Source organism: Budorcas taxicolor, chromosome 10 (genome assembly GCF_023091745.1).
Source record: "Budorcas taxicolor isolate Tak-1 chromosome 10, Takin1.1, whole genome shotgun sequence".
Classification (NCBI taxonomy): domain Eukaryota; kingdom Metazoa; phylum Chordata; class Mammalia; order Artiodactyla; family Bovidae; genus Budorcas; species Budorcas taxicolor.
In genome coordinates, this window is record NC_068919.1 from 27,278,904 (window position 1) to 27,302,007 (window position 23,104).

The 23,104-nt window shown below is 43.8% G+C and overlaps 1 protein-coding gene across 1 annotated transcript in view; it reads right to left on the reverse strand.

Annotated features, from left to right (window-relative positions):
* Window positions 1-23,104, reverse strand: part of RYR3 (ryanodine receptor 3) — a 573,341-nt gene that overhangs the window by 34,973 nt on the left and 515,264 nt on the right. The window contains exons 70-81 of the mRNA XM_052647070.1: window positions 18,893-18,907; window positions 16,162-16,332; window positions 15,810-15,869; window positions 12,780-12,911; window positions 12,202-12,314; window positions 8,866-8,962; window positions 6,936-7,042; window positions 6,476-6,527; window positions 5,428-5,484; window positions 4,108-4,207; window positions 3,878-3,957; window positions 2,417-2,493 (exon numbers count right to left, since the gene is read on the reverse strand). Of these exons, the coding sequence (XP_052503030.1) occupies window positions 2,417-2,493; window positions 3,878-3,957; window positions 4,108-4,207; window positions 5,428-5,484; window positions 6,476-6,527; window positions 6,936-7,042; window positions 8,866-8,962; window positions 12,202-12,314; window positions 12,780-12,911; window positions 15,810-15,869; window positions 16,162-16,332; window positions 18,893-18,907 (1,061 nt within the window). The remainder of the gene's footprint in view (window positions 1-2,416; window positions 2,494-3,877; window positions 3,958-4,107; window positions 4,208-5,427; window positions 5,485-6,475; window positions 6,528-6,935; window positions 7,043-8,865; window positions 8,963-12,201; window positions 12,315-12,779; window positions 12,912-15,809; window positions 15,870-16,161; window positions 16,333-18,892; window positions 18,908-23,104) is intronic.

Consider the following 23,104-nt stretch of genomic DNA (forward strand, 5'->3'; position numbering starts at 1 on the left):
TTCTCTGGGTTTGTGACAAGCAGTGCCTGGAGCTCACAGCTCTTGACACATGCGAGGACAGGGGTCAGACACACTTACAGTGACTGTCACTGTTTGTCCGGTTGGAATCCTTTCTTATGGTTGAAGATTTAGAAAGGCTTTCCAAATAAAGAAGGAATAACCTGCATCTAAGATTTCTTAAGGGAAAGATTACTTTAAAGTGCACTAATTCATGTTCTTCCCACATTCATCTTCATTTTTTTTTTTTTTTCTGAGAAACACAAGGAATTGTGGCTTTTAGTGCTTAGGATAAAAATCCATGGAGAGAGCAACAATTTCAGATTCTGAAGGGCCACCTCCTTTACTCTATGCTTCAGGAGCCAATAATAGTCAAGATAATGCTTTTGAGAGGCCATGGTGTCCCTATGTGTTCCTGAACCTGTGACAAGTTGGTTTTCATTTGGTCCTCACCTTCCGTAACCTTCCCAGTCACAACCACCACCAACTCCTGCTTAGCCAGGAACCCCTAGGTCAACCACAAAGCTGTGGTCATGAGGATAAGGATCATATGATATCCAACTGAGGTTCACTCTGTTTCTCTAATAGAGTCTATCTCTTTCTACAGTATGAATGATTTCATAGAACTTAAGACCACAAAGTTTCACAAGAATATAGACCTTAGGGAAGCCTATGGCAGAGCCCAGTAAGATTATGTAAACTCCCCTCTTCCTTTAACCACTGGGCAAAGAAAATGACTGTTGGCTTGAAAAGACTCTAGGGAAAAATCCAGCACCCCCTCCCCCCCTTTTAGGGAGTCACATATGTTTTAGAATTTAGATAAATTTTATAGAGAAAGTGAAAATTCCTATTGCTCTCATGTTGGTTTTTCCCAGATCCTGCTGTAAAAAGGGTCTGTAAAAAAATAATACAACACCATCCTGCAATTTTGGGAGGAGAATATGGACACAGGACATTTGGACATAGCTGCTGTGAAGCATCACTGCTGATTCAGGAGACAATCTGTGTAGCAGACATTTCTGACCTCTATTCCATCCCAAAATACCCATTTCAAATTTTAATTTCTTGAATGGCTCACTATTTTACAAATATGTATTATTTTTATAATCAGCAAAAAGGCATTAAAATATCTTAAAACTTCTGGTAAGACTCAGTTGGCCTCTAAGAGTATGTCACCTATCCCTCTAAGACATCATTATAAATTAGCTTAGCAATATTAAGTGCTACAGACTACTAAGGGAGCTCAGAAATTTAACTGAGAATTTCATAAGCAATATGGAACTGAATTGCCTTGATTTTTGCCATCTTTGAGTCCGCATGTACTATTTTATCCTCAGTGAGTCAGGTCTGGCAATATTACATTTTCTTTTCCTGAAATAAACGAATTGGCTGTTGGTGAGGGGAAAATGGAGCTGAACACAAGGGATTGTACTACAGCTCAGATATGTTCCCTACAACCCAGGGGTACAATATTTACCCAAGCCAATATGACTAACAATATTATGAAGTTCACCAAGTTAGAAAGTCCATCCCCCAAATTTTCAACTGGACCAATGTTCCAATTTTAAGAATTATTATTTGGAAGCAAATAAGCTAGGTAATTATAACTTTGACTTCTTTTGGAATGAGCTGCAGATGACTCAATATATATATATGAATCTTGAATAAGCTGACACTTTTCTTGGAAAGACTGCTGGCTTGTTTCTGAAACGAGCGAGTATGGTGACCTTATGACTTTTGGTTACCTATTGCTCATCTGTCAGAGGGGAGGCTTACACAACTGGGTAACATAAATGGAAAGTTTAATGCTTTTTCAGACAATGTCAAAATGTTCCCACATCAGGATGTACCTCTGTCACAATATGTACCCACTAAATATTTCTTCAGGCTCAAATAATTGTCAAGGATAGAGATTAACAAAGTACCTAATGGATCTAATGAACACAGAGCCTTGAGTCACACTGAGGTATTCCTCTTTTCCATTCTTTGCTAGTTTGACTTACGAGTATACAGGTTTAATAAGAGAAACTCACACTCAGCTCCAAAGAAAACAACGTTAACGAAGAAGGAGGTAAGAGCAATTCAAACACTACACAGATGTAGACAGGTAAGCTCTGTGTGTGTGTGTGTGTGTGTGTGTGTGTGTGTGTTACATGTTCCCCTCTGTGTGTGTGTTACATGTTCCCCTCTGTGTGTGTGTGTGTGTGTGTGTGTGTGTGTTACATTTTCCCTTCTGAATGCTATTTGAAGGTAATCCTGAAGGCTAGAGGAATAATGCCCATCCTCTTCTGAAGTAGGTATTCTTTTCTCAATAATTCCACAATAAGCCAGTTTATATAGCACTCTCCCATCCCATGCTCCTTTCCCTGAACAGTGAATAATTTTTTAAAAGTGCTATGGGTGGTTTTCCCATATTTACCTGCAAGACTGCATAAGACCAGAAAGACTTTGAAAGAACCCAGCATCCTTTTTCTCCTTTAGGTAATCTAGCATTTTCTGTAAGGGAGACACATTTGAAAAGGAAAAGCAGTGAAAACTCTGGCACAAATATTGACCAAGTGAGATTCAGGAGGTGGTTTTGTAACCCTGGGTAAGCATGAAAATATTCCACCTGTGGACTTAAGCCTTTCATGTGCCTGAGCCCCACTGTCTACTTAAAGCACTAGAATCTCTTAGGGCTGATGTTTTATTTTATAAAAGGCCCACTGGTGTTGATGGTACAGTAGATCTCTGACTTCAAAGATTTACTGTTTGAAGCCTCTTCTCTTTGGAACAGGTTCCAGGACTAGGCTCTAGTAATGTTCATGGTTACTGAGGTAAAATCTGAACAGCTCATGCAATGTTTAATGCATTGGAGGAAGGAGCTTAGCTAGTAATGAAACTAGTTGAGAGCCCAGTGTCTCTCACAAAGAGACAGTTTGCTTTGTTCTCTATTACTGGCAAGCTAGAAACTTGGTCTGGCATAGTAAGAATCTTCTTAGCTTTTTTAAAGGCTCTCTAAGAAAGTCAACTGATGGGGTGGTGATGGAAGAGAATAGAAAGTGAGGGGTGCCTTTGAAATGGTAGTTCTTAATGAGAAATTTGGTTTGTGATGAATTAAAGCCTGGGAAAAATTATGTGCAATAGTGGTAGTTATGGATTTGGAAATTCTCAAAGGCCCTGGGGATGCCAACAGTCTTTGAAATTTCATTTTCCTGTGCACACAGATGCTTTTGTTTTTAGCTAGAGCCTGGAGTGCTCAGGAGACACTACTGCATGTCTACCATCTGCAGCCAGTTCCAGGTCAGATCGTTGAATGAATTCCATGTGCCAGGCACTCCACTGTATATCTCTGTGTGTTCTCTTTTAATGCATGATGGCAGAGAGGTTTATTTTCATGATCCACTGCTACATCCTCTACCCATAGAAGAGAGCCTGGCCCTAGTACATAGTCAGTGATCACTAAGCAGCTGTTAATATGAACGACGGAACAAACAAGTGTGTAGGGTTATGAATGTCACTTAACTGATCAAGCTTCTTGCTCACAGTAAGGCAACTAATAAATGAAAGTGTTGAAATAAAAACCAAAGGCTGAGAAAATTTCCTCTAGAGTATATTTTTTCAAAAAAATCACCTAATGATGAAACAAATGTAATGTTTTCCTTTTTGAACCCTAGATAACCCTTCTTTAGTAAGCACATGTTTGTCTGCAGACCCCCAGTCCTGGTTTTATCTGTTTTCAGCTACTCAATGTAATTGGCCACTGAGGACAAAACTCCAGCAAAGGTGATTCTCAGTGGCCATCCATGCAGCAGAGTCAACCTCTCTTCCCCAAAGTGTGACAGCTGTTAACTGGAAATACCCCAGGAAGTCTGCACCACCTCCTGTGAGCCCCCATTACCTGCTGCACACCGGCATTGCCCCCATTCAGAATGGCGATCCCCAGCTTCAGAGTCTCCACCACTATGGGGCTCATCTCACCTGTCGAAGTAAAGATTAGATGGAATCACCAAGGAAACAGAGTAAATCACACCTACTGGGCTTTATCCAGATTCTTTAATAATGACTTCATGTCACAGGGTGACATCTCAGTGTTAGTTAAGGGACCCATGCACAAGTCTCTGAAATCACCTTTGCTGGCGCTGATCATCTGAAGGACCATCTCGGCGGCTCCACGCTCATGCAGCCGGGCTTGCTGATAGAGGGTTTTCTGCTTTTCCATTTCTTTCTCCTGGAAAAAATAGCAGGGCGGAAGGGGATTTGTTTACCCCCAGAGAATTCACTGTAGTCAGATGAGTTGAGAGAGAGATTCTTTCCTTGCCTAGGAAGGCAACACACATAATTTTGAACAAAACAGATCTTGGAAGTTTATTTTTAGATGTGACCCAGTTTTCCAAAACTGTCCATCCATAATTCAGTCACATTTTGATGCTGAAATTTCCACTTTCTGTGCTGATAAGTACAAAACACAGTCCATTCTCCAGTGGCGCTATGATTATAGAAAGTGACTTCAGGGACTTCCCTGGTGATCCAGTGGTTAAGAATCCACCTTCCCAAACAGGGGACCCAGGTTCGATCCCTGGTTGGGAACTAAGATCCCACATGTCATGAGGCAACTAAGCCCATGTACCACAGCTGGAGAAACCTGCATGTTCCAGTGAAGACCCAGCAAAAAAAAAATAGTGATCTCAGACTAAAATGGTTTGTTTTCAGTGTTATTAAGGACAACTTGCTGAGGGCTCAGCTGGAATTCATCTGAGCACAGCATATGCCTACTTATCCAGAAAGCTCAGACCACACTTAACAAATGTGACATGCTAGAAGCCAAAGTTTTCCAGAACTGTATCCATTTACTTTAAAAAAAAAATACATGTATTTATTTGGCTGCCCTGGGTCTTAGTTGCACCATATAGGATCTAGTTCTCTGACCAGGGATCGAACCCAGACCCCCTGCGTTGGGAGTGCAGAGTCTTAGCCACTGGACCACCAGAGAAATCCCTGTATTCATTTACTTCTGCTCTTGAATACTTTGTCTATAAAACAGTACAAGTAAACTAATGGAGTTTTATTTTGAGAGACTCAGGGTCCCACACTGCCCCAAATCAAGATCGTCATTAAGTACATTTACAGAATAATAGTGCAAAAGAGACACTGGATGCAGTGTCTCCACTGCTGTGAATTTTCACTTTTGAATGTTTGAATGTGCCCTTCCATGGCCCCATACTTGGGTCGATGTAGGAGATTTCCTACAAGAACAAACTTGAAGGACCATCTGTTTACTGGCTGCCTGCTACCTTTCCTTAGGCCAACAGACAGCAACCACAGGCAGTGCACTCATCCAGGCCGACTTGCATACTTGCCGCCTGACAACGGTGGGTGAGTTGCATGGCTGATGTCAGCATCCACCCCCAAAGGCCCTCCTGGTTGGCTTCAAGCTTAGTGAGAACTCACTTCAAATGTTTTCTCCTTGTCTTCCTCCTCGTCTTCGTCTTCCCCACTCTGACAACTCTGGATTCCACGTAGCCAGGAGAGGAGGAGGCAAACAGTTAGGTTAAAGGTGGGCTTAGTAAACAGGACTCTGCTCTACTGTGTGAGGGCAGAGGATGGGCTGTAATTCGCAGGCACCTCAGGACCTCAGCACTCTGTAAAACTGAGAACATTCGGATCCCAGCAGGCAACACTCTACTCTAAACACCACCTTTGCGGTTACCAAGGAGTTCAGAAAAGAGAAATGGGAACACTGAGATCACATAGTCAAAGGAGACGTCCCTGGTTTAACCACAGACCCGAACTCTCCTACTTAAGAGAGTTCTGTAAAGTTCTGGTGTAAATCAAGAGATAGGGGTGCAAAGAGCTGGCCCATTCTCCACATGAGTCAGAGGCTTGGCCATAAGATTAGGGAAAGCCAGGATGTGAATCCCAAAGTGACCCCACAGAGCACCTGCCAGAGGACTGGGTGCTCCTGCACATCCCCCACACACCCCCATCTCTGCCCGACAGGAAGTGCTCCCACCGGAGAAGCAGTAGGTTTGCTCAATCACTCAGCATTCCAGAGGCCACTGACCCCGTGTGACCTAGGAACATCCTCTCTGGTCACTTCATCTCTTCTAGAACACTAGCTACTTCCTCTAGTTTCTAAGCCTGTTTTCAAATGTACTGCATTTCCTTCACCTACGGACATGGTTGAACTGTTGGACATGTTCTGAGCAGCGAGTGAAAATTCGAGGATGATCTGGATGTCTGAACCCTGTGAAGCTGGCTGAGAAGTGTCATGTGAACCCAGGCACCAGACCCCATTGTTTCTGCAACATCGTTTTCACAGGATGATGGTAGAATAGTTTACTAACGTTGCCTGCAGAGCACGTGAATTGTGCAAAGCCTAGAGCCCACGCCATGACCCAAGTCCCAGGCCAATTGCTCAATGTGACAGTTTCTACGTGCCTGAAGAGGTCAAAGGGAAGCAGGAAGACTGCAATGACAGGAAGAAAACCAAGTGTACCTTGGCCATCATGCTGGCATAGGAGGTGTACAAAGGGTCGTCTTCCAGTTTGCTGGAAAGAATGGAGGAAATATTTAGTAGACCGACTTTGACAGAGTAGAAAACACTGGGCGGCATATAAATCCTAATATACCAGTGAATTAATTAGAAGCCCTCCTCCCTTACCCCAATTCTTAGAAACCACTCTGAAAATCTGAATCATTAATGGCTTGACATGGAATTCAGGGATGAAGTTACTGTTTCAGGCTGCTTCATCTTCAGACTCAGTGTCAGGCATTACGATGAAACGGCTATGGTTTTTGTATTTTCCCCTAGAGGTTTCTGGATGGCCAAGAATAAGACAGCAAGGAGGGCTGTTCAAATCTGGCACCCGCTCTGTGCACACTGCCACTTGGGGAGGACAGCTTGGGGAGGACCCAGCCGTGCCTGGGATGTGAGCAGGGCGCTCCACGGTGCTGACCTCCTCTCCGTGAGAGCGTTGCGGCTAAAGTGGAGGATGATCTGATGAAGCGGGTCTGGCTGCTTTTCCACCTCTTCCTCCTCCTCCTCTTGCACCTTGGGAGATTTCTACACAAACCGAGGCAGATAGGTTTCAGGCATGAATTTCTGCACGTGGCATACCACCGCACGCGAACAAAGGTGAAGCACCAGGCACAGAGCGCATCAACTCAAAGCACATAGAGAACCATGACGTCATACATTTATTTCAGGACAGAAGCCCTAAGGATGCAAAGTCTGGGAGTGAAATATATATATATGTATATAAATATATTTTTCAGCCAATTAAATAAACATTGCAATTTTGGGTTAAAAACAAAATGGAAGAAAAAGCAAAAGCTTGACTGCAGGGGAGGCGCTCCAGACTCCAGTCAGCAGAAATCTCATGCAAGCTCTGGGCACCCACATTCAGGAGGGAAGCCCTGGAGAGTACCGAAGAGGCTGTATCTCTCCACCAACACCTGACATTTTTCTTGGAGAGCTGGGCTAGGAATGGGGTTGGGACAGGAGTTACAAAGTACCGGGGCCATTTGGGCGTCTACTACTATCCTAGACTGAACGCAGTGAAATGCTTCTCTTTCCTGAACTCAAACTTTATCCCCAAAATCTTGCTGTCCCGGAGAGATGCTATCCTGGAGCTGTGAGCCTTGCAGTTTCTCCTCTGAGAAAGTCTTTTCTCTGTCTCCTTTTACAGAAATAGCAGCTGATGCCAGATGAATAAGTTGATTTCCTAGCAGTGGTAGAACCAGTAGGGTGGACCATACTCAGTAAATTGGTGAGAACTACATAGGTTGTGTGAATGGTTCAGAAGAAGGGGAAGGTTGAAATGATGTTCATTGTCAACTTCACACTAATCAAGAAACTGGGAAAATCAAGCAAATGTCTTTCTCATTGATAGGAATGTATGAAAAGATTGATGGGCATAGAGAGAAATGGAAAGAGAATGAGTGAGAAAGGATTAAAGGACAAAAGACAGGAAGAGGAAAAGAAACTGAGGGAGATGTAAAGAAAAGTGAAAGTGAAGTTGCTCAGTCGTGTCCGACTCTGTGACCCCACAAGACTGTAGCCTATCAGGCTCCTCCATCCATGGAATTTTCCAGGCAAGGGTACTGGAGTGGGGTGCCATTTCCTTCTCCAGGGGATCTTCCTGACCCAGGGATCGAACACAGGTCTCCCACATTGCAGACAGACGCTTTACCTTCTGAGCCAGGGAGAAGGGGAAATACAGAAAAAGTCACATGGAAAGTATAAACATGAGATACACAGGGTAAGACTAATGGAGAGTAGAGATTAGAGAAAAAGGATGGGAGAAATAAGGAGAAAGAGGAAAAGAACTAGGGCTTGGCCAAAGGAGAGGAGGGTGTATTTTCTTTCTGAACCAGGATGAAGGTCAGTGATACTGCTGCAGTAAGCTTTACCCCTGCGTGTTGTTTCAAGTAGTTTAAGCACGTGAAGCCTGTGAGAGACGGGGCGTGGCCAAACACAGAAATGTGAGATGCAGGAAGGGCGTTTAGATGTGCCTTCCCCAAAGGGGAGCTACCAACCAGAAATGCAGGGCCTTGGCTAGGGCGGGCTGGCCTCCTGCAACCAAGGGTGCTCAAAACTTAACTTAGCATGAGCTTTCCAAGGCACAGCTGCGCATCCCAAGAAATATTAGTTGTTAATAATAAGGAGGAGGATGATCACAGGACCAGCACCTCCAAGTGAAATTCATCCTCTGGCTCTTAGGACTATTATTAGCGGGGCTTCCTCTGAGAATTCATACAGTTAGTTCCTTTCAAATTTATACACCCAACTCTTCGTGAATCTTTCAAAGTTATAATGCACACACATGAATACAAAGATCAAACTCATTCACACCCATATCTGCTCCCAGTTGAGTCAGTACTTACAGCCAAATCCTGTACTAGTTTCTCTTCAAAGGAATACTCCTCTGTTTCTATCCAAAATCTCTGATAGCCATGGAGGAAGAGGTTAATAGAGCGGTGCCTGAGCGGAAGGGGTGAGAATGAGGTCAAGAGGGGTCCACGGGACACCTTGTTTTAGTCTGGGCGGTTAACGGTTAGTAAGCAGTTTTGTACAATTCTTATCTTCTGATTGGTCAGGGTAGCCAGGAGCACACTGTAAGCATTTATTTCAAAGAAACCAGAACCTGCTAACATAGCAGATCCTGAATATTTAGAATGAACTAACAATGGTTAGTTCAAGACCTGGAGGTCACATTAACCCTGCTCTGGTCTCACTGGGTCTTTATCACGTCTCCCCTCTAATGAGAATTCATTAGGTCGAGGAACAGCCCTGAGTTATCTGTGAACATGGCAATTTGGTGATTCCTTTTGACTGATCACCTGTCCAGGTAATCCAATCTAAATTATGCTGATGGCGAGCAGTGTAGTCTCAGATATACTCAAAGCAGCAGAGTGTCCTTCTTTACAGGGCCTCTGAGGAACCACAGCTACAAGGGCTCCAGTCTGTACTCAGGAAATAAAGCTTGGGCGTGTTGTACTCATCAGCAAAACTTCTGCACGCTTCACGGGTTCCAGTGCTGGCCCTGGCACCTGGGAACACTGAATGAACTGGCACAAGCCACTCCCTCTCTACAGGGCATGACGGACTTCTGGGAATATTAACCACTGAAGAGCAAGTAAGTGGTTACCAAAATGTGAGGAGGACCAAAGAGAAAAGGAAGGTCAAGACCAGACTCATCAAGTCTTGGTCATAATTTCTGGTAGAATATAGCCCTTACCATCTTTCTTCAAAATCTGACCAATCAGAGGTGTTTTTTTTAAAAAAATTGTACAAATTTGTGTTTTCATGATCATGTTAAATCATGGTCAAGGAAGGAGAAGTGTGCAAAGAATGAGCGGGTCTCTCCACAGGTTACATTACCATTAAAATGAGTATAAGCCTGTCATACTGAGTTTTTTCATTAACCTTTTCCAGCCAAACCCGTTGAAAGGTGCTCAGGAAGAAATTGTTAATTGTGTGTCTGGGGAAAAGCATACAGGTTTTCTTTTAAAAACTCACAGCAGAGAAAGTTTCCACATGATAAAAATAAATCCCTTTAGCCCTTTAGTTTGGAAGACTCCATACAGTTTCGATTCTCATAAGATGGAGAAAAGGCATGGTACTGACCACTAGCTTCTTGTTCACTTTTATTGTTGTTATGAAATCTATGTATAATCCTCCTAGGGATATAATCCTCCTATGTATAACTTCTAGGGAGAAATCCAGGGCAGCCTCTCTAAAACAGCTGTGTTAGACACTGCTACATTAAAAATGGATAACTAACAAGAACCACTGTAAAGAACAGGGCACTCTGCTCATTGCTTTGTGGCATTCTGGAGGGGGGGGAGTTTGGAGGAGAATGGATATATGTATATGAATGGCTGAATCCCTTTGCTGTCCACCTGAAACTACAGCACTTAATCAGCAATACTCCAATGTAAAATGAAGTGGTTTTTCTTTTTTTTTTTTTTTAAACAGCTGGGTTAGGGGTGGGGGTGGCCATGTTTCATCAAGGAGACAGTGGATTCTTGGACTTACCATTATCCATTCAGTGGCAGAGTTCTTGAAGGAGCAACCAAAATACTAAAGGATGGTACTCTCATTTTCAGTGAATTTAGAAAAAAATGCTTGTTTTTGAGAGATGTAATTGCTGTCGAGCTGGCCTGGGAGATACGAGCTTAAAGCTGAGCCCTCTGGAGGTCATGTTAAAGGACACCGGGAATGGCTCTCTATCAGAAGGGGAAGCGAATGCCTTCTGATGTTTTGCCACTTTTAGAAAACAGAAAAAAATTCTAGGCAGTTTTGCTTCTTCTACTGGGCTATAAATTTCATTTGTCTGCCAAGACTTCAGCAACCTTCAAGCCCATGACTGCCTGACTTAATTTTTCAGTTTTCTTAATTTAATGAATTCTATTTGATTTGTGATGCCTCAACCTTTCCAGAGACACTAGTCTATTTTCTCAAGAGACCTATAGGAGCAGGTGTGTGTCTCAGAGGCCATGATTCTCCACCATCTTCAAAGACCCTAATTCAGAGAGCTCAGTTGGCCAGTTGGCTCAGGACAGGGATATGTTGATGAAAGCAAAATGTCAAGCATAGAATAGTCTTTCATCTGAGATTCAAAAGAAACACATGTATTTACATGTGATACAGAATTTACTTGGCCAAGTCAGTGTCTTTTTCCTGACCAGGTGAGGATATTCCGATTGACTGGAAGTTGATCAAGCAGTGGCTCTTCCACCACCAGCTTTGTTTATTGATCATAGGCCCAGACAGTAATTACTGACTGCAATTAGTCTGAGGATAGGAATGCTGCCACACCACCAACACTGAGTTGGCCTCAGTGGTCAACAATAAAATGAAAGTGAAAGTGAAGTCGCTCAGTCGTGTCAGACTCTGCAACCCTGTGGACTGTAGCTCACCAGTCTCCTGGGTCCATGGGATTCTCCAGGCAAGAATACTGGAGTGGGCTGCCATTTCCTTCTCCAGGGGATCCTCCCAACCCAGGGATCAAACCCAGGTCACCTGCATTGCAAGCAGATGTTTTAACCTCTGAGCCACCAATGGCCCAGTCTATACCAATACTGTCCTTTACTGGCACAGCACATGTTCACACACATGCCAGAAAAGCCTCCACATATTTTTGACTTCAGAGTATAGACTAAACATCCAGGTAAATGCCTTATGTTCATGACTGGCCTCTTAGGGCATCTCTAAACAGTTCCCTAGTTTCATCTTGAAGGCAAGTACATTATGCTGAAGGATTCTTGGGTTACATTTCTGTACTTGCTGAGGAAACATAATTTTGGGGTCAATCAAGTGCTTGAACATGGAAACATTGCGTGATCTATGGATGGAATTTGGGGTAAAGTCTTTCAGAAAAGTTTCCTTTTTCTAGTATGGCTTTACAGCTGCACAAAGAATCCTACCTAGGTAAAACTAGAGAGCTTCCATATGCTTACACAGCTGACTTTACAGTGCAAAAAGGTGAAGTGAGGCAGGCTTGGGGGCCCTAGGAAATCTCATCTGTTTTCAGGTTTTATACTTACCATTGTAGGCCAGTCTACTATATGCAGACTGCAATGGCTCTGCAGGTGAAGGACTCCAGTCTCTACCCCTGGGATCATGAGTGTCAGAGCCAGAAGAGAACATAGCTATAGGAAGATACCTTAATTCTCATCTCTGACTCACATGCCAGGAGGAAAAGATAGAATACTTGCCTGGGCAAGTTGTAGAGAGGGGCCATCCTGAAACAGGCCACCACTGCCCGTTTCCGCTGCTTTGATAGCAGTTTGTGCCAGACCGCCTTCTTGGACCTCAAAGGCTGTTCCACCTACGAAGAAATCACATGGCTAGGTATACACTAAGCTGATCCGGGTGGCAGAAAATACCAACAGACTTCTCAACCCTGGAAGAAATCTGATTTCTCAACTGTGGTCAATCAAAGGTACTCAGCACTAAATGATTCAGTTTGTAAAAGTCTTAGGTTTTCTTTCTTCTCCCAATTGTTTTTGGTTGCTTACTGCTTAATAGTAGCGTTACAAATGAGCAGGGAACTTAGATAGATTATTTGAACTAACGGCAAAAATTTGTAAAACACTGGAAGGATTAAGCATTGAGTCTTGCTACCACGAGGCACCAAGATGACACTTTGGGATGACCCAGGATGATCCTTACTTCTTGCTTTCTTACAAGGGTGCTTACAGGGTGTTCGAAACTAAAAGCTGAGTGTCAAGAGAAATTTTGTATTCTGCAAGGCGGTCTTGCTTCCTCAAGCCTCAGGGTAGATGCTACTTACCTGCTCTAGGTGGAAGACAGCTGCTGAAATCCTCTGCACACGCTCCACTGTCTTTTCTGGGTTGGAAGGTTCTTCACTCTTTAAAACATCCTTGTATAGGTTCAGTTGCCACTTTACAGCTGGATCATCAGACTGCAGATTGAAGCACATACACGAGATGAGCAATCTCTTATACCTCTTATATAGAAAAGGCCTTTGTCTCCTATAACGGTTCCATAGTATTCAAGAGTCTTTTCTATGAATTCCTCTCTCATTTTCTCTATCATTTCTCTATTTTTCTGGAACAATGTAGATGCTTCATAGGAACTTTTCATTATGCCTATATGTCTCAACCCTTCTGTCATATCTTCCATCCCTTTCTTTCTGTGCTGCCTTATGATTTCCTTAAATCAACCGTCCAATTCATAAGTTCTCTTTTCAGCTGTATCTACATTTTTTAACCTATATATGGAATTTTTATTCCTAGTTTTTTAAAGGAATCTCCATACCGTATATAGATGGAATTTTTTAATTTCAATGATTATTTTTAACTTTGTAAATCACTGTGAGGTCTTTGTTCAATTCTACATCCCCTCTCCTTTCTTTACAAAATAATGTCCAAGTTGTGATTTATAGCTTATATGGCTGCCTTTATCTCTTTAAATATTTCTGTAATACTTAAAAAATTCCTTTCTGTAGTTCCTTAGGCTTGAAGTCTTCCTTTTGTTGATTTTCTGTTTAATAGTCATGGATTTCTTTTCACACTGTGTGTTTTTTAAAAATACGAACTTGTATTCAGGAGTTTTGTTGACTGGCCCATATTCTAGCAGGTAGAGGCTGAGTGGTTTCGTGGCTGTTTTTACAAGCAATTCATGGGTGTCACTGCATCAAGAGTCGCTTTACGTAAGTTTCTTGCTCTGCTGGTGTTGTTCAGTGGCTAAATCATGTCAGGCTCTTTGGGACCCCATGGACTGCAGCACTCCAGGCCTCCTTGTCCTTCACTATCTCTGAGAGTCTGCTTGAACTCATGTCCATTGAGTTGGGGATGTTTTCCAAACATCTTAGCCTCTGTCACTCCCTTCTCGGCCTCAATCTTTCTGACCGTCAGGGTCTTTTCCAATGAACCAGCTCTTGGCATCATTTGGCCAAAGTATTGGAGCTTCAGCTTCAGCATCAATCCTTCCATTAAATATTCACGATTGATCTCCTTTCGGATTGACTGGTTTGATCTCCTTGTAGTCCAAGGGACTCTCAAGAGTCTTCTTCAGCACCACAATTTGAAAGCATCAATTCTTTGGTGCTCAGGCTTCTTTATGGTCTAACTCTCACATCTGAACATGACTAGTGGAAAAACTGTAGCTTTGACTGTATGGATCTTCATTGGCAAATGATGTCTTTGTTTTGTAATATGCTGTCTAGATTTGTCAGCTTGCCTCCCTTCCTTTTAATTTCGTGGCTGCAGTCACCATCCACAGTAATTTTGGAGCCCAAGAAATTAAAATCTGTCACTGCTTTCACTTCTTCCCCTTCTATTTGCCATGAAGTGATGGGACTGGATGCCATGACCTTAGTTTTTTGAATGGTGAGTTTTAAACCAGCTTTTGCACTCTCTTCTTTCACCTTCATCAAGAAGCTCTTTTATTCCTCTTCACTTTCTGCCATTAGAGAGGTATCATTTGCATATCTGAGGCTGTTGATATTTCTCCTGGCAATCTTGATTCTAGCTTGTGACTTATCCAGCTTGGCACTTCACATGATGTATTATCCAGCTTGGCATTTCACATGATGTACTCTGCATATAAGTTAAACAAGCAGGGTGAAAACACAGAGGCTTTATGTACTCTTTCCCAACTCTGAACCAATCAGTTGTTCTATGTAAGGTTGTTAGTGTTGCTTCTTGACGTGCATACAGGTTTCTCAGGAGACAGATAAGGTGGTCCGGTATTCCCATCTCTTTAAGAATTTTCCACAATTTGGTGTCATCCAGATTTGATCTAAATTTATGCCAAGCATGGGAAATTTGGTCCACACTCCTCTTCCAGATTACTAAAATCCTCATCCTCTATGAAATGTATGTGGTCAGGAAAGCTCTATGAGTTTTCCTCACTTCATCGTCTTCTCTTCATTACTAAGATTTAGACTGCCCTCTTTTTTTCTGGCACTTAGAAGTTCTTTTTCTATGGCACCCCACTCCAGTACTCTTGCCTGGAAAGTCCCATGGATGGAGGAGCCTGGTAGGCTGCAGTCCATGAGGTCGCTAAGAGTTGGACACAACTGAGCGACTTCACTTTCACTTTTCACTTTCATGCACTGGAGAAGGAAATGGCAACCCACTCCAGTGTTCTTGCCTGGAGAATCCCAGGGACAGAGGAGCCTGGTAGGAGGCCGTCTACGGGGTCGCAGAGAGTCAGACACGACTGAAGCGACTTAGCAGCAGCAGCCGCAGAATTTCTTCTTACTGCCTTTTTTGTAGTCTACTTTACCCACCATCCCTATATAGTTGGGGTAGAAAGGAGAGGCTATTTGTATCATTTTAGTCTTCTATCTTAGGGCATAACATATTTGGGGGAAAAGCTGTTCAGATTTGCAGACCTGGAAAAATTTTAAATAGCCTTAAAATCAAAATTGGTCTTGATTTTGTCTGATTTTGGGGTGGGGGTTATACAAACTCAGACACAAAGTTACTTTGTTCACAAATCTCTAAAGCTGAAAGTGCTAAAACTTCCCCCAGCTTTCTGTTACACTCTCACACACCTCACAGTCAGTAAATCGAGACCTAATCTAACCCCCCTGCCATGGTTTGATGTTCACACAGTGGGAGGTGGGGAGATACATTTTACTGGACCTCCTTGCAACTGGCAAAGAAAAAAACAAAAATCAAGGACCAAAAAATGAAAAATTAAAGGCAGAGAGTTCTACCAATTCAGCACAAGTACTCTGAGACTGGTTTTAGAACACATTAAGGAAGTATGAGTAAGCTAAGTGGGTGTGAGGCGCCCTGCAGCCAGAAAGAAGCCTGCGTGAGCTCTCACTGTCTTCCCGCTACATCACCTTTTCCTGCAAGTGCAAGTTACTCCGCAGATGCTCCTTCACCTCTTCATCTGTGTCCCTCTGTGGAAAGAGATGTGAAATTTTATTCCTATAGGTTACCATGGAAATGTAAAGTGGGGTGCAGGGATGTACTAAGAGTTTTGCTGGGATCTTTACTACAAGAACAAAAGGAGAGAACAGGCAGACACTTATCCGAAAGAGCATGTGCTGACTCCCAAGTCAGCTGTAAAGATGATGGTGTGTTGCTTCTGCGCACCTTGGCTTCTGTTCATTGATCCCCAGGGACGGAGGGCTGAGCACAAAGCACCACCACCTGTATTAAATGCTCCACCAAAGCAGATGGGTGACTTACGTAGCTGTACCGTGATTTTGCGAGGGAGATCAGCTCCTGATCGCCTGGGGTGCACATATTCAGACCAATGGGCAGCATTTTCTTGAGCGCAGCCACGATGAGGGAGGTCTGGATGGAATAAAAGTCTCCCCTCCGCTTTGTCTTCTTCCGCTCCTGGTCCTGTCCTCCAGACTAGTGATGAAGTTGAAACAAACAGGGGCTCAATGATTCTGAAAGGCACTGCCTCACGTTGGAGGCAGCCTGCCTCCTATATAGGTCCTCCCTTGTATAGGTCGGGCCTTTCTACATTTCAGAGGACAGTAAAGGATTGTGATACACAAAGCCAACCAAGGGGCCATTCAAGGCCAGCCCTGATGCTTAGACTTCTCCTTGTGCGCATGCTCATGGAACCACGTGACCAGACACACAACACCGACACCCACGGTCTCTGCTCACTTGCATCTGGATGGAATGAACAAGTGGTGTTCCTACAAAAAGAGTGACTTGCTGACAAAATGACTGCAGAAAAGAACTGAGAATCCTGATGTGAGCAGCACTAAACAAGTGAGAGAGCATCTGCCCTAAAATACTAGCTCCTGGTCAGGGCTGGAGCGAGCATTTTGGGGCACAGGCATCCTAAGGTCTGCAGGAAAACGGGACCGCCCAGGTTGGTAGGACTGCTTTGGGATCTGGCTGGGGCAAAGTTAGGAGAAACAGTGCAGAGAGGTGAAGAGGAACCGCCGCAAGTGTGGGAGAGTCCGCCCTCCTTTGCTTATACTTTCTGGACCCTTTCCGGGGGAGTTATTCCAGCAAAGTGGGAGTTTTGCAAGAAGAGGCCAATGCACTGGGTTGTGGCAGCCCCAGGCAACCAACTGAGGACCCTCTGCACCCACCACAGAAGGTGCATGTGGCTGGGCCCAGGAAAACAAGGCTCTGCCCTGCCCATGTGGTACCTCATCGCTGGACTCTGCCCCAGCTGAGTGGGCACCTGCTGGAAGTGAGGAAGGGCTGGGAGGCCAGAGGCAAAGATTGAAGTCAGGGTCCATGATGGGGGAGAATTGGGGCTTATTAAAGCTTTTGCTTTATGAGGTGCCCGTGGGTGTTTGCAGCATCCTTGTAATTGCACAGTGGCTTGCAATGACAGAAACACTGCGCTCTGGGAGCTGCTTGAGAGGCCAAACCTCTCCTTTGAAAAGGGCATGTAAGGCCTGGGGCCCCTGGCTGGAGTAGAATTTGCTTATGGAGGATTGGTTTTCTGAGAGAAGACCAAGTAGGATCAGAATCACACCACCTTAGCGCCAATCTGTTTACTTTCCAAAGTGTGATGGAGGAGTATTATTAATGGGTATTCTCAAAACGGAGGTGACTTCTTTTACCCAGCTTGTGGTGGCTAAGCCTTCAAGTGGTTACATGGCAGAAACCACAGTGAAATCCCTGGCAGGCAAAACCCAGTCTGACCAAACACTGCCAGACAACTCTTACTTGTGTCTGGTGCTCCAGAACAACAGGTCAGGCCCAGGATAGCAGTGGGAGGGCACAGTGTAGGAGGGTGGGGTTGAAGCAAGATACAAAGTGTCTTATATTCTAGTCACACAGCTAGAAAACTGATTCCTACAGAAATTCCTACCTTTACTGAGAGCTTGCTGGGTTCCTTAGATGTTCTAGTATCAGGTATAAAATTCTACAGGTTGTGCCTAAGGCACCCAGTTATATATATATAAAATGAGGTATAGTTACATGGACATTATATAAGAGGTAAATAGTAACATGCGTATACAAAAATATGCAAAATTGTGGATTTGATATACAATTTAAATAATTTCTTGTTTGCTATTTTCTTTGGCCAATCTCATGTTGTTCTAACTATAAATGCTGCATATATGATGTGGCTCCAATGTGCCTGGTACTTAGATAAACCATTTGTAATCTTCCCAACAATGCTGAGATAACAAGAAGTCAGTTATATAAAGGGGAACATGATGCTGGGGGAAGTTAAGTGATGTTTTTCTAAGGACACACAGCAGTTCTGAGTCTGGGCCGACATCCAGACTGACATCTGCCTGGCCATGGCTCCATTTTTCTTTACTAAGAGCTGCATGTGACCTGGTTCCTGCACATCTCCCTGCTTCTGCTACAGACCTGGTGCAAAGGTCTTGGGACAGTGGCAGCAGACATATGTCAATGGAGAGAAAGAGAAATGCTTCCAAGCAATAACCTGTATAGGATACTAGAAAATTGTCCCAGGGTTTATTCCACTGGGTGCACATTTTATGCAAACACGGCTATTTCAAATGCTTGCTGATTTTAAATCCTTGACTTTGATCCTTGGAAAACTCTCTGACTCTTTGGAGTCCTGCACAAGAGCCAGACATGTATAGTGTGGAAGGGCTGGGACCACTAACAGTAGGTAAGAGGAGGGAGTCTCCTGGGCACTGAGAGCCCTGGTCAGCGTCCCTGTCTCTGTTAGTGTGCTGGCTGCAGAGTGGGCAGCCGGGAAGGGAGCAGAGATGGCAAGGAGACCTCGGATAGGGCGAGGCTTGGCTGGCTTCCCCGGCTTCCCCCTTCCAAGGGTGGGTAGGCCTACATTCACTCTTTGACAGGCAGTTGTCTTCCCTGGAGCAGGCCTGGGGGACCTCCAAGTAGGAAAATCCATTCTGGACCACCCCCACGGTGATCACAGTGCAGAAGGTAGCCAGAGTCTGGCCCCTCTAATACTAGGACAGAAAAGACACATCATGCATTTGACCTGTACCTTTACTTGCATGGCCTGTGTGGAAAGATAAGAGAAAAGAAACAAGGAGAAGTCAGTCAGTGAAAGCAGGGGTCCAAAGCATAAGCATGTTAGTCACAGCTCTTCCACCCCCATTCCTTAGCCAACACGACAGAAAACCAACCACTCTGGAAGCCAGTTGACCATGGCATGAAGAGGGGGCGGGAGGTTAGGATGGAGGTTAATTGGATTGAAAGGACTTATACCTAGAACAAGCAGTACATCATCTCAGAGACCAGCATTCCAGAGTGTGTGACACTCTGCACACATTCCAGAGTGTGCAGACCCAGATGGTCTTCAGATCTGGCCACCCAAGTGACTCTTTAGATTGCACGCCTTCTCTCCTCCCCCCTCCGTCCTGTTACCTGGGTGGGCTGCAAACAATCTGTCATATAACCGAAGACCCTGATTTTCTTTCTTCCTTCCACCCACCACACTATCACCTCCAGAAGATCTATGGTTACAAAAAGAGTGAGAACTGAGCTAAGGGGCCATGTATGCACTTCCCCTAAATAAAAGTTTGCTAAAACCATACTCCAGGAATATTCAAGGTGGTTCAGGATCACCTCATGACCCAAAGGATGGGGCATCTCCCTTCTTGTGCTGTGACCTTCAAATATACCTTAGGTCAAAGGCTCCTACATGCTATAAGTTCTAATTTTATTCCTTTCCTCAGATATTGCTAAGATTAGTTAACTGAGTGCATTTCCCTAATGCTTGAAATGCTCTCTCGTGCCTGCTCTCTTTATATATTTTAATCTATTTTTAAATGTTAGCTGAAACTTTTCATTTTACAAACACATCTAGAAATTCCTATACATTCAAAATCACTTCATTTCTGCACACTTAACCACTAATAGTTTATGATCAAATAGCCAATTTATGTGTGAAATTAAGGAAAAAACAGAGACTCTTAAGGGAAAGGGAGTTGGAGTGGAGGGAGGCTTTGGAACTAGGGCAGAGGTGTGCGATCTGAAGCGCTCATTCCCAGGGAGAGGGTAAGGGAGGCAGAGACCAGTCAAGTCCACACTGGATAGTAGAGAGAAAGATGAATTTCCAGCAGCCAGTCTGAGAATGAGAAAGTGTGTGTGTGTGTGAGATAGAGAGAGAGAGAGAGAACAAAGGAGGGGGGGTCGTAAGAGAAGAGAGAAGGATAGAGGAGTGAATGGTGGGGGCAGGGAGGACAGAGAGAGGAAGTGAGGGGGGAGGCGGGGTGGGGGCCGGGGGTGGAGGGTGAGGGGTGGGTAGCAGGGGGAAAGGCTGGAGAAAAAGAAAGGAGAACAGGAAGTGGGAGAGAGAAGGCGGGCAGAGGGACAAAGAGCGCTTGAACTGTACAAGTGCAAGAACAAAAGGGATACAAATGAGAAAAGGTGGAGGGGTGGGGGAATGAGAGACAGGTGAGTGACCAACTGGGGGGTCACTGAGGAGGAAGAAGCAAGCTCACACATGTCATTCTGCAACCTTGAGGAGCATAACGATGTCTTTCAGCACGGCCCTGTCCTTTCTCAATACACTGAAATCACACTCACAGGGTGGAGAGGCTTTAAACAATGAGGCACCCTAACATTTCCTGCATCACCACTCTTTTGTTTATAATCTTGGTCAAGGAACTGACATTTCTTGGGCTAAACGTGTTCTAACTTTCCATTCCCCTCTGAGGAAGCTGTTGCCATTTTTCCAGAAAACGAAACAAGTTTAAAAACAAAACAAAAAACACATGTACAGCTTGACATATCTGCAAACCGGTGTTATATAAACAAAATATACAATGGGCTTTCCTCAAAATGTGCTTTCGCTGCTGGAAAAAGGACATCTCTTTGAACTGACCTTCCATTAGTCAAGTGTGAACAGTGTGGCCCACAGTATATTTTTTCCACTTCCTTTTTGTCTGCAATGGCATGTGTGGTGTGTGTGGGCATGCAGCTTTCCAGCACACATCTCTCTGCCATATGCACTGAGGCCAAGATCATTTATACAACACCAGAATTCAATTAAGAGAGGAGATGAAAGCAAGCACAGGTGACTATTCAGATCTGGTAGAAGAGAGAACATTTAATTTCAGGGTGGCAGTGGGGATTCAGCTGATACTAAAGAGAACACTCTCTCTCCATCCTCTCAATCAGTACTTTTACATCCAAAAAATACCAGAAATAGCTATGAGTTACTGTCTTTTGGAGGCATGGTATCTCCCTATCTGAAATAATGTGCTGTATTTATGTAATATTATTCAATTCAAGAGATGCATTTAAAATTTACTTTTTAACAGGGCATACTAGTAGAGTTGGGAGAAGTCAGGCAGTAAGCTCAAGCCCATTCTACAAACTGGTAAACTGGGATCCAGAGAAGTTAAGTGAATGATGCAAGGCCATCCTTATACTCATCATAAAGCCAAGCTGGGACTTCTGTTTCCTTTGGTATCTAGTTCCGTTTACTACTACACTTTGTGTCTCAACTGAGGCAACTGGAACAATATGAATATTTGTTACCCTGAGGAGTACAGCAAATGTTATTTAACATCTAGGGAGTGTTCTTCCATCCATCACACTGTAACTTTCACCCTTTCCAACATCACTCAGAAAAAAACTGGCATACGATGTCAATGGAAATGAAAGCCTTTGCTCCTGTGAACTGACCTTACCAGCAGGGAAGATGCACCCAAAGACCCTGATTTTCTTTCTTCCTTCCACCTGAATTCTGATTCAGGTTCTGATTCTGATTCACTATCTTCTGACAAGGCTAATGTACTCTTTTCCTCATTCAATGATGTGAATGATCAATTTCAGGTTAGTTTGTTAGTAGGTTAGTTTTAGAACATCATTCTTGGTCCCCTCATTCTTTCCAAGCGTAAACCCAAGGACCCTGAGTATCTACACATCACCAGAGGGTTAAGATATCTTTGCCATTTCTGCTCATCTGGGATCCAAATCCCTGTATCAGAGTCATTTCCTTTGCTTTGTTGTCATCTGCTGACAATAACAATGGATGCTACCTGGTTCCATCAAAGGCCAAAAGATCTACCCCCAAGTTGAAGGAAGCAAGGAATCTGAGCATCAGTGACTTTCTGTAGGCAACTAGGGTCAAAGGAGAGCTTGCAATGACTGTAAGAAAAGTCTTCAGAGGAACTGAGGGACAGATGTCCAGAGATCAGGAGTCTGAAAATATCCTTCCTCCTGTACCTCACACAAGTAGCCATTTTCCAGAAGTTGAATGCAAAATAAACTCTGGAAAATCAAATAAAAATTATCTAAAGCACAAAAGGATACATCTTAAGTAAAATCCCTTTGCAGCAAAGATTCCTCTTGACTGTGAATATATATATACCTAATCTCTCTGCATTGTAAGTGCACAATTTTATTTATCAAACTTTACTAATCAGCATATATCAGATTCTAAACTCTGAGAATAAATTTTTGGATGCTGGAAGAAGTGTTAATCTCAATACAGCTTAAAGATGGAAGGGATAGAAAGTTCAGAGTGACTGCAGCTGACCAGAGCTAGACACGCTTCGTGAAGTTTTGGGTGCTGAAGTTTTCACTTTTGGTGTCATACCAGTCTCGGGTCTGGAGCTGGGCATACAAAGATCTTCTATCGCAAATGGTTATTTGGAAAGATGTCCCAAGGGCTTCACTATCAACTCATGACTATCATCTTTCCAGAACTGATTCTCACTTCTGAGAGGTCCCCATGCAACCTCCACCTTCCTGGTTCCCAAAGGCAGCACTGTACCAGCCATGAGAGAGGGACTTCTCAGGTGTCACATGCCACATCCAGCTGACAATACAGTCAACCCTCATCAAGGGACACTTCTCAGGGGAAGAGTGTTCAGGTAAGCCACAACAGCTGGGAATCAAACAGCACATTTAAGTAAGCCTTGCTTTTGTGTATACCCCCGAAGGAGTATGTCTGAGAATTCTCTCCCATAAAACGGCAAAGCCTCATTGTACAGAACTGACTCAGGAGCAGCAGGGGGGCCAGCTCCCGCTCCTCTATTTTTGCTGTACCTCTCCCTGTAGGTGACTTTGTTTTCAGACAGATGTTTGGAATGCCCTCTTTCAAACATTTCCTATAGTGGGATGGATAAATGTTTGGGTTTCTGAGTGCAACTTGTATGGAAAATAAATAGAAGGCATTAAGAGGTCAGCACAGCTGAAATAAAGCAGTTATTAGACGTTCCAGATAGGAGGAAAATGAGTG